General features: G+C 35.9%; 1 protein-coding gene across 1 annotated transcript; it reads left to right on the top strand.

The window, feature by feature from the left end:
* LOC109716545 (auxin response factor 11-like) lies at window positions 7,948-13,398 on the top strand. Its single transcript, XM_020242054.1, has 14 exons — window positions 7,948-8,525; window positions 8,613-8,725; window positions 8,874-8,969; window positions 9,114-9,170; window positions 9,297-9,449; window positions 9,563-9,647; window positions 9,865-9,955; window positions 10,224-10,388; window positions 10,549-10,662; window positions 10,769-10,841; window positions 10,922-11,090; window positions 11,191-11,765; window positions 12,170-12,357; window positions 12,761-13,398. Exons 1-14 carry the CDS (start codon window positions 8,516-8,518, stop codon window positions 12,930-12,932), a joined length of 2,061 nt encoding a protein of 686 aa, XP_020097643.1. The 5' UTR covers window positions 7,948-8,515; the 3' UTR covers window positions 12,933-13,398.

The following is a 13,640-nucleotide window of genomic DNA, read 5'->3' as shown; positions in this document are numbered from 1 at the left end:
AATTGTATATAGGGTCAATTTCATTAGTGCCCCTCTAAACTTCGAAAACATCATAGATGCCCCTATAAATTTTATTACATCACAATTACCCCTACAAATACTTATTATTTTTCAAACATATCCTTACCCTTACTATTCATCTCTTTATAGAATGATAAAATATTTAGATTATCATAAATATGGTTGAAATGTCCATTTTGCCCTTAACTTCTAAATTTTTTTACAAAAGTATTTTAGCATGATATATTTATTTTAAAATATTAAAATAAACAGTAAAATATATCATTTTACTGCTGTATAGTTTATAAAATAAGATATTTTATATCATTTATTTTAAAATTCGAGATGCCAAAGCACAGAAATTTGTGCTAGTTCAAATAACTTAATTCACATCATATATATATATATATTTAAGTTATATTTTGAATAAACTGTTTAACCTAATTTAAAGGAGTCAATTGATACTTTAAACAATTTTTTGTTAAATTTTTTAATTTTTTTATTTTTTAGCATAACTTGTCAAGATTATATATATATTTTTAATTGAGAATAAACTTATTTCTAAATGTAGGTTATTTATAAATTTAAAAGAGTGTTTATAAAATTATAAATGATTTTATAGTCAATTAAATATTTTAAGATGGTAATGACAATAAGGGCAAAGTTAGAATTTTGTTTGTTGTTTATTCAAAATTGATAATAAATTAGTGTGAAAGTTATTTTTGAAAGTTTCTCTCTTTTAAAAGGTTATTTATGATATTTCAATTTTTATAGGGGCATTCATGATATTAGACTTATTTAGAAGGGTAGTGATGAAATTTTCCCTTGTATATATATTGTGTAAGTAAGATAGAAATATATTTAATTAATCAGAGACAATGTGGTAATCACACATTAAATTGATATTTTTTTAAAAAGAAAATTGATAAATCTAAAGTAAATTTTCTTATTGTCGGAATAAATTGGTCAAATCATGACTAGATACAATATATTTGTTTTAACAATGTCAAAATTTACTCTGAATAAAACCAATTCTCTTAAAAAATACTTTAATGCAATATGAAAATATTGATTAAATGTTACAAATTCCGTATCGAATAATTATGACGATAAAGGCTTTCTTCTTACAACGAGATTTGCTCACATGTAACCAACTACTCCTAGGTGGTGAAACGATTTCTGTGGACGCCGATGTTTTGTATTAGTCTTGAAAAATAAAAGATTTTACTATTATTTTTATTTGGTACACTACTATTCTTTGTTTTAAAAACATTATTAAACTACTATATTCTTAACAATCTTTACATTATACTTTAGTTATAATTTGTTTTCATTTGCTGCATTAATTTGTTTTATTTTCTTAACAATTTTACTAAACTATCATTGTCACGTCAATTTCTATACCATTGTTAAAAAAACTTATTATTTTAGATAGAATTTGACAACTCCCTTTGAAGATATTGGCTAGTATGAGAAAGGCAAAATGAGTCTCTAAGATAGATTGATTAAAATTTTCTATCAAATTTTTTCAACCATTTTTTCTACTACTTTTAGGTGGTTTTTTTTTTTTTTCTTATCAAAACTAGTTTCGACTATCTCCCATACTGTTTATTTGTTTTCTTTTCAGTGTATTGCTAGCTACTGAATGAGATTGTGTATATTGGATTACATGTTATGTTGAATTATAAAATTTTTGATGATGTAAAAAAATACAATTTTTGATTTGAATTAATATTTGAGATAATTTGATATCAATGGATTTGTAATTTTTTGCACATACATGCAGACTAATATAATTTTTCTTTTTTACAATATGTTTTTACGTAGAGGCGGTTTAAACCGCCTCTATATAATGATAAGTTAATTATCCATAGAGGCGGTTTAAACCATCTCTATAGAATAATTTTTTTAGATGCAAATGAATAAAAAAGTATTCAAAAAAATAAATTAAATAAATCAGTAGAGACGGTTTCGACCGCTCTAAAGAACCATCTCTAAGCATCCCCGGCGGTCGATCAAACTGTCTCTATATTGTAGAGGCGGTGTCTACACCGGCGTTTTAGAGACTGTTGTTGCAACCGCCTTTACGATTCGTAAAGGCGCTCTCTAGAATAGTTAAAAACCGTCTCTATAAGCATCTTTTTTTTATACTGTGATAGCTATCATATAAGATTTTAGATTTATTAATGTAGAGATTGACGGACTAAGATTGTTCGGTAGTATCTTTGGAAAAAAAAAGTTATAATAAAGCAAATAAATAAAAATATGAGAAGATTATAGAGATATTAAAACAAAAACTAGGAAAACTAAAGTATAAAATCTTAATAGTAAATTTATATCATTAATAAATTGACGCAATTATAGGTGATGGATCTCACCATACAAAAAAAAAAAAAAACATACACACATCATTTTAGCAAAATTTTCATTTGTATGCTTCTCAAATTTCAGTAATATATATATATATATATATATATATATATTTATATATATATATATAATATATATATAAAATATTCTGACCATTATTTTTCATTCAAGATAAAACTTGATAGCAAAAAAAAGTATTTTACTATTAATAGTATTCAGCCTAATTCTATATATATATATATATATATATATTAATAATATATAATTTATATATATATATATATTAATTATGCCCTTACATATATCTATGTTAACACAAAAAAAAAACACTAGTACCAAATTTAAAATTTAAGATTTATAAAAAAATTCGAACCCTCACATCATGCTCGCATCCTTATCCTAACCACTTGACTTAATAGTTTAGGTGTGATAATGCAATAGTTGCGAATAATAATCATTTAACTGTGGACATTGATCTAAAAGTTTGCACTCTGGGGCGCCGCGCGGGCGGCGCCTCCTCTCATTTACCATTCCTCTGTTTCAGGTCAAGTTTAGAACTATGTTGGTATAGGTGCTGGGTTTTATACTTAGAATATTTAAAATCACTTTTAATATTTCTTTCTTTAATATAGTTACATACTTTTTTTTTTTTTATGGTACTACGTACTATCAATTGTAATCTTTGCTGCATGGTTTAGTCTTTAAATTTTAATTTGTCAGATTTTTTTAATTTAAAATTTTAAAATTATTATAAGCTAAGTTCTACAATTTAACATAATTGGTCGAATAATAGTATATATGTATATAATGTGACAATGACTTTACATTTTAGCTATTATTTTGTCATTCACCATATATTTTATACTGGCGATACATCATCAGTCAATCAAATAAATTATAATATAGATATTTATTACAGTAATTTAGAAAATTTTAGTTAGCATGTTAAACAAAATTACAATTATAGTACCAAAGTGTACGCGCCTTATAGTATTAGAATCATTTTAGTAAAAAGCTTAATTACAATATGCTATGGCCAATTTGCATAAAAAATTCATTTATTTTAGGCTTTTGTAAAATCGGACCATATTTTTCGTTTTTGCAGATTCGGTCCGCTTTTTCAGCAAACTGACCAAAATACTCTTATTACTTTTTCTCTTTCCTCTTTCTCTCTCCTCTTCGTTTTTCTCGTTTTTTTTTTTCTCGCCGAAAAAAGTAGCGAAGGCAGAGGCGGAGGCGAAAACGGTCCGCCTCGCCTTTCACCCTCATGCTCTCGCCCTCGCCCTTGCCCTCGCCAACGCACCCCCACCTTTCTCGCCTCCGACCCCGTCAAGGCCGCGCCACAACTTTTTTTTTTTTTGCTTTTTTCTTTTCTTTTCTTCTCCGACTCTCCTCCACCATCTCCGACGACGACGACGTCTCTCTCGCCCTTCCCCGCCCTTCTCGTCTCTCCCTCTCCCTCCTTCTCTGCTGCCTCCGACGACGATGCATCTTCGCCGGCGCCGACACCGACACCGTAGAGGTCACTGCGGCTCTGCAGCCTCGGAACGGGAGAGTCCTTAGCGGCGTCGTCACCAGCACCGTGGCTGTTGGCATAGAGGGTGACAAAAAAAAATATATAGAAGAAACAGAAAAAAAAAAAGATAAAAAATTATATAAAAAAAGGATGAATATGAAATTGCATCGTTAACTACAAAAAAAATTACAAGTTGCACTACTTAAGATGTAAACTGCAGCTTTAAGATGAAAATTACACTCTTTGGGAGATATTTACACTGTTTCTCTTCTTATTACACTCTTTCAGATGTAAACTGCAACTACTAAGATGAAAGCTACACTCTTTAAACGAAAGTTGCACTGTTTCTCCTCTTGTTGCACCATTTCTCCTCTTCGTATACTGTTTTTTTATCTTAAACTGCATCCATTTAAGAGATATTTATACTGTTTCTCTTCTTGTTGCACTGTTTCTTCTCTTGTTGCACTATTTCTCCTCTTGTTATAATATTTCACCTCTTAAAGAGTGCAGTTTAAGATAAAAATAGTGTAACAAGAGGATAAATAGTGCAATAAGAGGAGAAACAGTGCAACAAAAGAAAAAATAGTATAAATATCTCTTAAAGGGGTACAGTTTAAGTTAAAAAATAGTATAACAAGGGAAGAAATGATGCAATAAGAGGAGAAACAGTGCAACTTTCTTTTAAAGAGTGTAATTTTTATCTTAATGGATGCAGTTTACATCTGAAAGAGTGAAATAAGAGGAGAAACAATGTAAATATCTTCCAAAGAGTGTAATTTTCGTTTAAAGAGTGTAATTTTTATTTTAAACCTGCAGTTTATATTTTAAGTAGGCTTATAATTTCTTTTACAGTTAACGATGCAATTTCATCTTCATCCTTCTTTTTCTATAATTTTGTATCTTTATTTTTTTTCTTATTTTTTTTTATTTTTTTTGTCGCCTCTTTCTGCCCACGGCCACGGCGCTGGCGACGACGTCGCTAAGAACCCCCGGCTCCGAGGCTGCAGCGCCGCAATGACCTCCACGGTGTCGACATCGGCGCCGGCGAAGATGCATCGTCGTCGAAGGCGAAGAGGAGGGAAAGGGAGGGACGAGAAGTGCGGGGAAGGGCGAGAGAGACGTCGTTGTCGGAGACGGTGAAGGAGAGTTGGAGAAGAAAAGAAAAGAAAAAAGCAAAAGAAAAAGAAAAGTCGCAGCGCGGCCTTGGCGGGATCGGAAACGAGGAAGGTGGGGGATGCGTGGGCGAGGAAAAGGGTGAGGGTGAGAGCAAGAGGGTGAGAGGCGAGGCGGACCGTTTCCGCATTCGCCTCTGCCTTCACAATTTTTTTCGGCAAGAGAAAAAAAGAAAGAACGAGAGAAACGAAGAGGAGAGAGAAAGAGGAGAGAGAAAAAGTAATAAAAGTATTTTGGTTAGTTTGCTGAAAATTCGGACCGAATCTGCAAAAATAAAAAAGGTAGCCCGGTTTTGCAAAAGCCCAAAATAAGTGAATTTTTTATGCAAATTAGCCATATGCTATACTATACTTCACTTTTTTTTTTTTTTTCAGTTTCTATATTAGATTTTTTTTTTTTCCGAAGGTACCACTTATTATTATTATTATTATTTCAATCCCAGCACTTTAAGCAATAAATTTATAATTTTTGTAAAAGTTGTTAAAATATATTAATTAAAAGTGATAGAGTATATATTAAGCTCATTTTGATCTCAAAATTAAAAAACAAAAAAACTCCATAAACATTTTCAATAAGTCTACCCTAGAGATTCATTTTAAATTTTTTTCTACTAGTCAGTGTCTCTTCGTAAAACTATTAAATTTTTTCTAAATAATATATTTGTTAACAATAATGTATAGATTGGGGAGAAAAAAATAATTTAATATTATTTATTAAAAAAATAGTACAAATATAGAAAAATAAAAAAAATCTAAAATACAGTGGAGAGATTGAAAATATATAACAATACTGTAGTGTCTTTAAAAAATATTATAATATATAGCAAATAAAATTAGGATTAATTTCATATAGATCTCTATAAATATAATGAATTATAAATATATCACTATAAAGTTCAATTTTTATATGTTATTCATACAAAAATTCTGATTTTTTCAAATATATTCTTGTCGTTAGGATTTGTTAGAAAGACTTAGCTAACCATAGATAAAACACTTAATCTTAGTTAGTTAATGAGATGAATTGATTTTTTTTTCTTTTTTAATTAATAGTTGAGACTTTTGGAGGTATATATTTATGATGACAAAAATATCATTTTACTTATAAACTACATAATATTTTAGCAGTAACAATCAGAGGAACATATTTGAAAATATTAAAATTTTTGCATAAATAAATATAAAAGTTGAACTTTATAAAAATATATTTATAATTTATTATATTTGTAAGAACCTGAATAAAATTAATCCATAAAATTAATACTAAAATGCAGTACACCATTGTATGATTTGGCCAATGGAGGTGAAAAAAAAAAAGGGGGAAAAGTTTAAATACCTCCACTGTGGTTTTACTCTTTCTCACTTTAGCACTCTGTCATTTAAAGTATATCAAGTTAGTACCATGTGGTTTTGCACTTTCTCACTTTAGTATCCTGTGATTTCAAGTGTATCAAGTTAGTACCCTGTGGTTTCGCACTTTCTCACTTTAGTATCCTGTGATTTTAAGTGTATCAAGTTAGTACCCTGTGGTTTCGCACTTTCTCACTTTAGTATCCTGTGGTTTAATATTTCATTAAGAGAAAAATAAAACCACAGGGTACTAACTTGATATAAAAAGAAAATCACACAGTGCTAACTTGATACAATTTAAACCACATGATATTAAACTAAAAAAATATAAAATTATAGGGTATTAACTTGGTACACTTTAAATCATAAGTTACTAAAATGAAAAACTACAAAACCGCAATCGTTTTTTTTTTTTTTTTTTTTTTTTTTTGTTTAAATCCCAAAAAAAAAAAAAACTGGTTTCCGGCTGATGTTTTCTTGTAGAAGAAGACCAGGGCACACCACGTGGGAGTGGCGGGCCCCGCCCCGGCTCGAACCACGTGGCGTCCGGCAAGGGTTTCCCGTTCTGCTGACGTGTGCTACGGGTATTGGACCCCAGTTTCCCCCACCCCAATCCACCCGTCCCATCCCAACGTGGGGCCCACCCGTTCGAGTCTCATTGTAGAGAAAAAAATTTTACTGTACCATACTTATATCGTATCATCAAGTAACAAATTAATTATTTTTTTATTTAAGAGAAAAAAATAATAAAATTATTTTTTTATTAATTTTAATGAAATATATCAATTCAAAAAAAATAATTTTATTAATTAAAAACGTTACGTCAATAAAATATTGGGTGCATTTTATAATTTTTTTCCGGATGAGGGCCCACCGACCCGAACCCGTTCGCACCCCCAACCCCCCACCTCCTCCCGTCATACAACCGGGATATCGTGCGGCCCACCCGTGCGACCGACCCGATTCCCCACCCACCCGTGTGCCGCGGGCCCCACACCCTGCGCTGGTGGCACGACCGTAATTAGTCCGCAAATTGGAAGGGCAAAATGGGAAAAGCCAACAGGTGCCGGGGGTCGATGGGGCGAAGCAGTGGGGTTGCCTGCCCACGGGCGGACACGGGCAGCTGTGGGGAGTGGGGACCCCCTCACGCCGTTACTTAACGGCGACGTTTACCCGCGTTACCAGATTAGATGGACGGTGGGAAACAGCCCCGCGGTGCGGTCACCGCCCCTTCCCCTCCCACGGTGAGTTTAAGAGGAATTATTAAAATATATATATACTCGTGGCGCAATAAAAAGATCCGTTGATGCCGTTTTCTCCTCTCGTGCCTCCTTTATGCATGGACCGCGGTCTATGGACCGGAGCTTCCGTAAAATTATAATCTTAACAGTTTTTATATATTTTTGTTTGTTTGTTTCGCCAAATTTTGTATTAGAATTTCTGTACGAAATGACATATTTAAACGTCTTTTAAATAGACCGCGGTGGACGCAACAATTTCTTCCACTATCAGGACCTGATTATTCTTTTCGGCGTGAGGGGGCATTTTCGTAGTTCCACGTCGCTCCGGAGCGAAGAAGAGGAGCTGCGGTTTCCTCTCTGAAAGAGCAGTTTCCGGAGTTAGGGAGAGAGACAGCGAGCGAGAAACAAGTATAGAGAGAGAGAGAGAGTGTGTGTGTGTGTGTCTATTCCGGATTGGTGTGGGGTTCGAGCGACATTAGAAACTAGAGATAGAGAGAGAGAGAAACTGGAGAGAAAAGAAGTGTGTGTGTGTTTAGAGAGAGTTAATAAGAGGGCGCTTTTTAGTAACGCCGCCGTTCTCTTTTCCCTCCTCCATCTCTCTCTCTGTCTCTCTCCTCTCGCTTACGCCCTCGGCCACTGCTTTAATGGGGGGTTTAATTCAATAGATAACTCCCCACCCCCCCCTCACCTTTTAAGGTGGATTAATTGGTGCGTTTTTGCGATCCCAATAAACTATTCTTCTTCTTCTTCTCCATCATCACTACCACCACCACCTCTTCCACCCAGTAGAGCTTGAGCTTCTGCTTCTGCTTCTGCTTCTGCTGCTTCGGGTTCTGGTTGTGGTTCTGCACAGCGACGCGGCGGCTATGGCTTCAGGTGAGGAAAAGGAAACGTGGGTACGTAGTCTGAGCTTTTCTTAGCAGCGCTTCTTCTTCTTACGGGGTTTCCGTTTCGCTGTTGGAGGCGGAGGAGAGGAGCTGTTCGAGGAGCTGTGGCGCGCGTGCGCGGGGCCGCTCGTGGAGGTCCCGCGCGTGGGCGAGAGGGTCTTCTACTTCCCCCAGGGCCACATGGAGCAGGTGATGATCCCAACTCCCAATTCCCATTCCTTACTTCTCCCTCTGCGAATTCCTTCCTGAAACTCATCCCCCCCACCACACTTTTTTTTCTTTTTTTTTTCTTTTTTTTTTTTTTCTTTTCTTCCATTTTGAATCTCTTATTCCTTAGCTGGAGGCGTCGACCAACCAGGAGCTGGACCAGCAGATCCCGCTCTTCAATCTCCCTTACAAAATCCTCTGCCGTGTCATGAACATTCAGCTAAGAGTGAGCTCTCTCTCTCTCTCTCTCTCTCTCTCTCTCTCTCTCTCTCTCTCTCTCTCTTGTTTCTTAAATTTCTTGGAAAAAAGGAAAAAAAAAAAAGTTGTATTCAGTGAACGATTAGTGTGAAATTTTTGCCTCTCATTACAGGCTGAACCTGAAACGGATGAGGTTTACGCTCAGATCACTCTACAACCAGAAGCAGATGTAAGAACCATTTCAATTGCTATATACTGGGAATTGTTGAAATTCGCATATATATACATACATATACATATGAGTGAAAAATGCCTTTACTTATTTTTTAATTATGTTTTTTGTTGAATTTGGCAGGACAATGCGCCGGGAAGCCCGGACCCGTGCCCGCCGGAGCAGGCGCGGCCGGCCGTGCACTCGTTCTGCAAGATCCTGACGGCCTCCGATACGAGCACGCACGGCGGATTCTCCGTCCTGCGCCGGCATGCCACCGAATGCCTCCCTCTTCTGGCGAGTCTTCCTCCTGCACTCTCCCTCTTTTGTTCCCCCTCTTTTCAATTCCTTCCTTACTACTGGGATGTTCTTTTGCCGTCCTAATTTTCGCTTACTTTTTTATTTTTCAGGACATGTCGCAGCCGACTCCGACTCAAGAGCTGGTTGCTAAGGATCTCCATGGATTTGAGTGGAGATTCAAACACATATTCAGAGGTTTCACTTCGAAAATTTCTTCTTTTCTAATATGTTTGTTATAGGGAATTGATGGAAAAGAAATACACTTCTTCATGCACCAAATTTGAGTGAGAATTAACATACATTTGTGTACCGCTCACGAAGATAGTGTTCTTCTTCTTTTGGAAGAGAGAATTCGAAAAGGAGAAGATGGTGGGCTTCTAACGTTTCGTTATCTCCTTTACTGACGGTGTAGGTCAACCGCGCCGGCATCTTCTCACTACGGGTTGGAGTACCTTCGTCACTTCCAAAAGGCTGGTCGCTGGCGATGCATTCATATTCCTAAGGTTTGAGTTTAAGTATTGCTTTATAATGGACCAATCTTTTAACTTAGTTGGTTGTTTCGCGTTGTAGGAGATCTTGTGTTCGAATCCGATCGGTCCTTTTACCGTCTTGTTCTGAGAAAACATAGCTGTATTTAGTTTCGAACTTCGTTAGAAGCCGTGAACTGAGAAATTGCTGGATGGAAATAAATAACACGCTGATCTCTGAGAAAGCTCGAGCTTCAGACAGATCATATATTTCACCAATTCTAAGAGGCTTATTTTGCTACAGAGGTGAGAATGGAGAGCTGCGTGTTGGAATAAGGCGTCTTGCGCGCCAACAAAGCACTATCCCGGCATCAGTAATATCGAGCCAGACCATGCATCTTGGAGTTCTTGCGACTGCATCGCATGCTGTTGCGACGCACACGCTCTTCACGGTCTTCTACAAGCCGAGGTTGGGAAAATGATGAAATGAACTCAGTTATTGTCAATTATATATCGTAGTAAAAGATGAGGAAATAAAATGTTTCCTTTACCCTTCAATTGTTGCATTTTATTATTTCTGTGCAATTTCTTTTGTCTCTGAAATTCTATTTGCTATGTTTTTAAATCAGGACGAGTCAATTCATCATCAGTTTGAACAAGTATTTGGAAGCTGCCAAAAGTGGATTTGTGGTGGGCGTGCGTTTCAAGATGAGATTCGAAGGAGACGACGTCCCTGAGAAGAAGTATGCTGATTATGCGCTAATTTAGTTTTGCTGACAAGTTCTTTCGTCTGTTGATTTATGGTCATGAATTCACGTTATTGATGGGCTTGTTTGATTAATCTTGTAGTTTTTCCGGAACTATAGTTGGGGTTGGGGATCTCTCTTCTCAATGGAAAGATTCTGAATGGAGATCGTTGAAGGTTCATGAAATGCCCTTCACTTTTAAATCTTTCGCGTACTCTTCATGTTTGTCCTTCTCCCTCATATCCTTATACTTCAGGTCCAATGGGATGAACCTGCTAATATTCACCGTCCGGAGAAGGTTTCTCCATGGGAGCTCGAGCCTTTCAATGCCACAACTGCGCCTGTTTTAAGCGCCCCTCAGCCTGTGCTGTCGAAGAACAAAAGACCTCGGCAACCCACGGACATTTCAGAATTGCAAATGATCGGTGCACATAATTAATTCCTATTCCTTGCTTCTGATCTTCTGTGCTGTAGATATAGAATAATCAAACTAATATCATCTTCTTTTCTTCTGTTTTTTTCTAGGTGTGGAGCAAAATCAACCTTTCTGGTACTCGGGGTATACCCAGTCGCATGACCTTACTGCATTAAGTAGTACGGAAAACAAGGCAAATACTGTCACGAAGAACGGTGCGAGTTCTCTTGATCCAGTAGTAAGGGATAATTGGTTGAAGGACTTCCATTCTCCTATGAAGAGCCCGGCATCTTCACTAACAGATGTTTCTCTAAAGCTTTTCCATGACCGTAATGAAGAAACTGTGGTTGCTTCGACGGATTATATGACGGAAGAGCCCATGCTGAAGTTGTGCACTGGCATAGAAGAACAGAAGAAGCCCGAAAGTGTTAGCGGAGGTTGCCGACTCTTTGGGATTAACTTGGTGAGTCCCGTGAAAAGTACTTCTGAGAAGCCAAATTTAGCACCAGTGTGCACATCAGTTGCGGCGGTCAAGGATCCTTCTAGCAAGGGAACTGGTTCAATTGAAGACTTAGATCGGCAGTCGGCGCTTTCCAAAGTTTCGAAAGAATTGAAGCAAGGGATTCAAGAAATTCCTAAGGAGATCCAGAGTAGGCAAAACTGTTCAATCCGAAGTCGCACTAAGGTAAAAAGAAAATTGTATAGAAAGAAAGGAGATATTACGCGTTTATACCCCCAGCAAAATTACTCACTTATATGTATCCCCTCAAAATGTGAATTTTGAATTTTTTTTTTTTTGTTACATATATATACCATTGTATTTATTTGTTCCATAAATATACACACTTGTACTAAGAAAATGCTCCCAAAAAGATGAAACCAAGTGTATTAGGGGAGGGAACTTGCGAATTAACTTCCTAGCAAAGCATATTGGTGTAAAAAACTACACTTTTGAGGGTATATATGAATATTCAGTGCATGTAAATTGTGTAGAAAGTATATGATTTAATATGGAAATATATGTGGGAGAGCCCAAAAAAGCATAACAATTGAATAATTCTGGCATTTGATATTTGGGATGATCGATAGGTTCAAATGCAAGGCATTGCGGTCGGTAGAGCTGTTGATCTGACCGTCCTGGATGGCTATGATGAATTAATATCAGAACTCGAGCTGATGTTTGAGATCCAAGGAGAGCTTCAACGCCGCGACAAATGGCAAGTGGTCTTTACGGATGATGAGGGTGATATGATGCTTGTAGGAGACGACCATTGGCAGTAAGCTTCTATCAAACTTCCTACATTTTTCCTTTTTTCAGTGTATCTCTTCTGTTGATATCGATGAAGGTTCTGGTACAAGTTATTTTTGTTATTTGAGTTGGGAACTTCATTAAATTTACCATTCTAGTTATTAAAACCAACATTTTGATCAGCTGAAATGCAGTTTAATCTGTCAAATTTTTTAAAAAAAACTATAGTTAAATTTTACAAAAGTTTCCAGTTCATCTGGTGGGACCAACTAAAATCAAAACTAACAAGAGGGGGTGCCAATTAAAACAATGAAAGTTTGGTTGCTAGTTACAAAATGGCCTGTAGTTGAGGCATAAAGGGGTCTCCATAAATTTTAACCTTAGATTAATGCAGATGACTAACGTAAAGAATTAAATGGCCAATATTGTAGGGAATTTTGCAAGATGGCCAAGAAGATCTTCATCTACACGAGCGAAGAGGTGAAGAAGATGATGCCTAGAAGGAAATTTCCCAGTCTTCCTGCAAATGAGGGGGAAGAAGCGAGAACCCGAACCCGAACCACAGCCCCCCTCCATCAAGAGGAGCTTAAAGATGAAGCATAAATCGGAACATTTGAGCTGAAAGGTGGTTAATTTTATTTCATCCTTTCACTCATAACCTGTCGTATTTTCGTCCTTCTATTGCCGTTATTCTAACTCAATATAGGTTGCTTGAGGTAGATTCAACGCAACCAACTATTAGTAGCTTAAATTCAATAATATATTTCCTTGGTAGAATTTGAAAGGAAATTTGGTTGCTGGGTCTCATAGAACTAAGTAATTATGGGTAGCTAGTTTTTGCTCCAGTGGAGCATGAGGTTGGAGAGAGAAATATTTGGACTTTGTGTGAATACTGTATGTTTTAGGTCTATGCTTTGAGTTGGTGATTCTCTTTTAAAGTTTGTGTTGTACCTTTTGGTCTTTATTCCTAACCCTAATGTTGGGTGCATGCTTGAATTGTACTTGTAAATATATATATATATATATATATATCATTAAATAGTGCATATGTAATGTATGCTTTATGTTAGTTATTCCTCCTTTACAGGGTGTACCATGTGTTTGGTTTATGGTTAATCCTAAATATCTATTTAACATTGATTCTTTTACTTATCCTTGGAGTGTTGCGCGCTTTTGGTTTCTCAGTCATTGTTAGAGGGATGTCTCCTTTTGGATTCTTTCTTTATTAAGTTGGTCTATATCAGATTTAGTTGTGAATTAGTGACATGTTTGCGTTGGCAAGGAAAATTAGTTGGTAGTTGGTAGTGATTG

The sequence above is a fragment of the Ananas comosus genome, linkage group 10 (genome assembly GCF_001540865.1).
Source record: "Ananas comosus cultivar F153 linkage group 10, ASM154086v1, whole genome shotgun sequence".
Classification (NCBI taxonomy): Eukaryota; Viridiplantae; Streptophyta; class Magnoliopsida; order Poales; family Bromeliaceae; genus Ananas; species Ananas comosus.
This window is presented reverse-complemented; position numbering and strand designations above follow the sequence as displayed.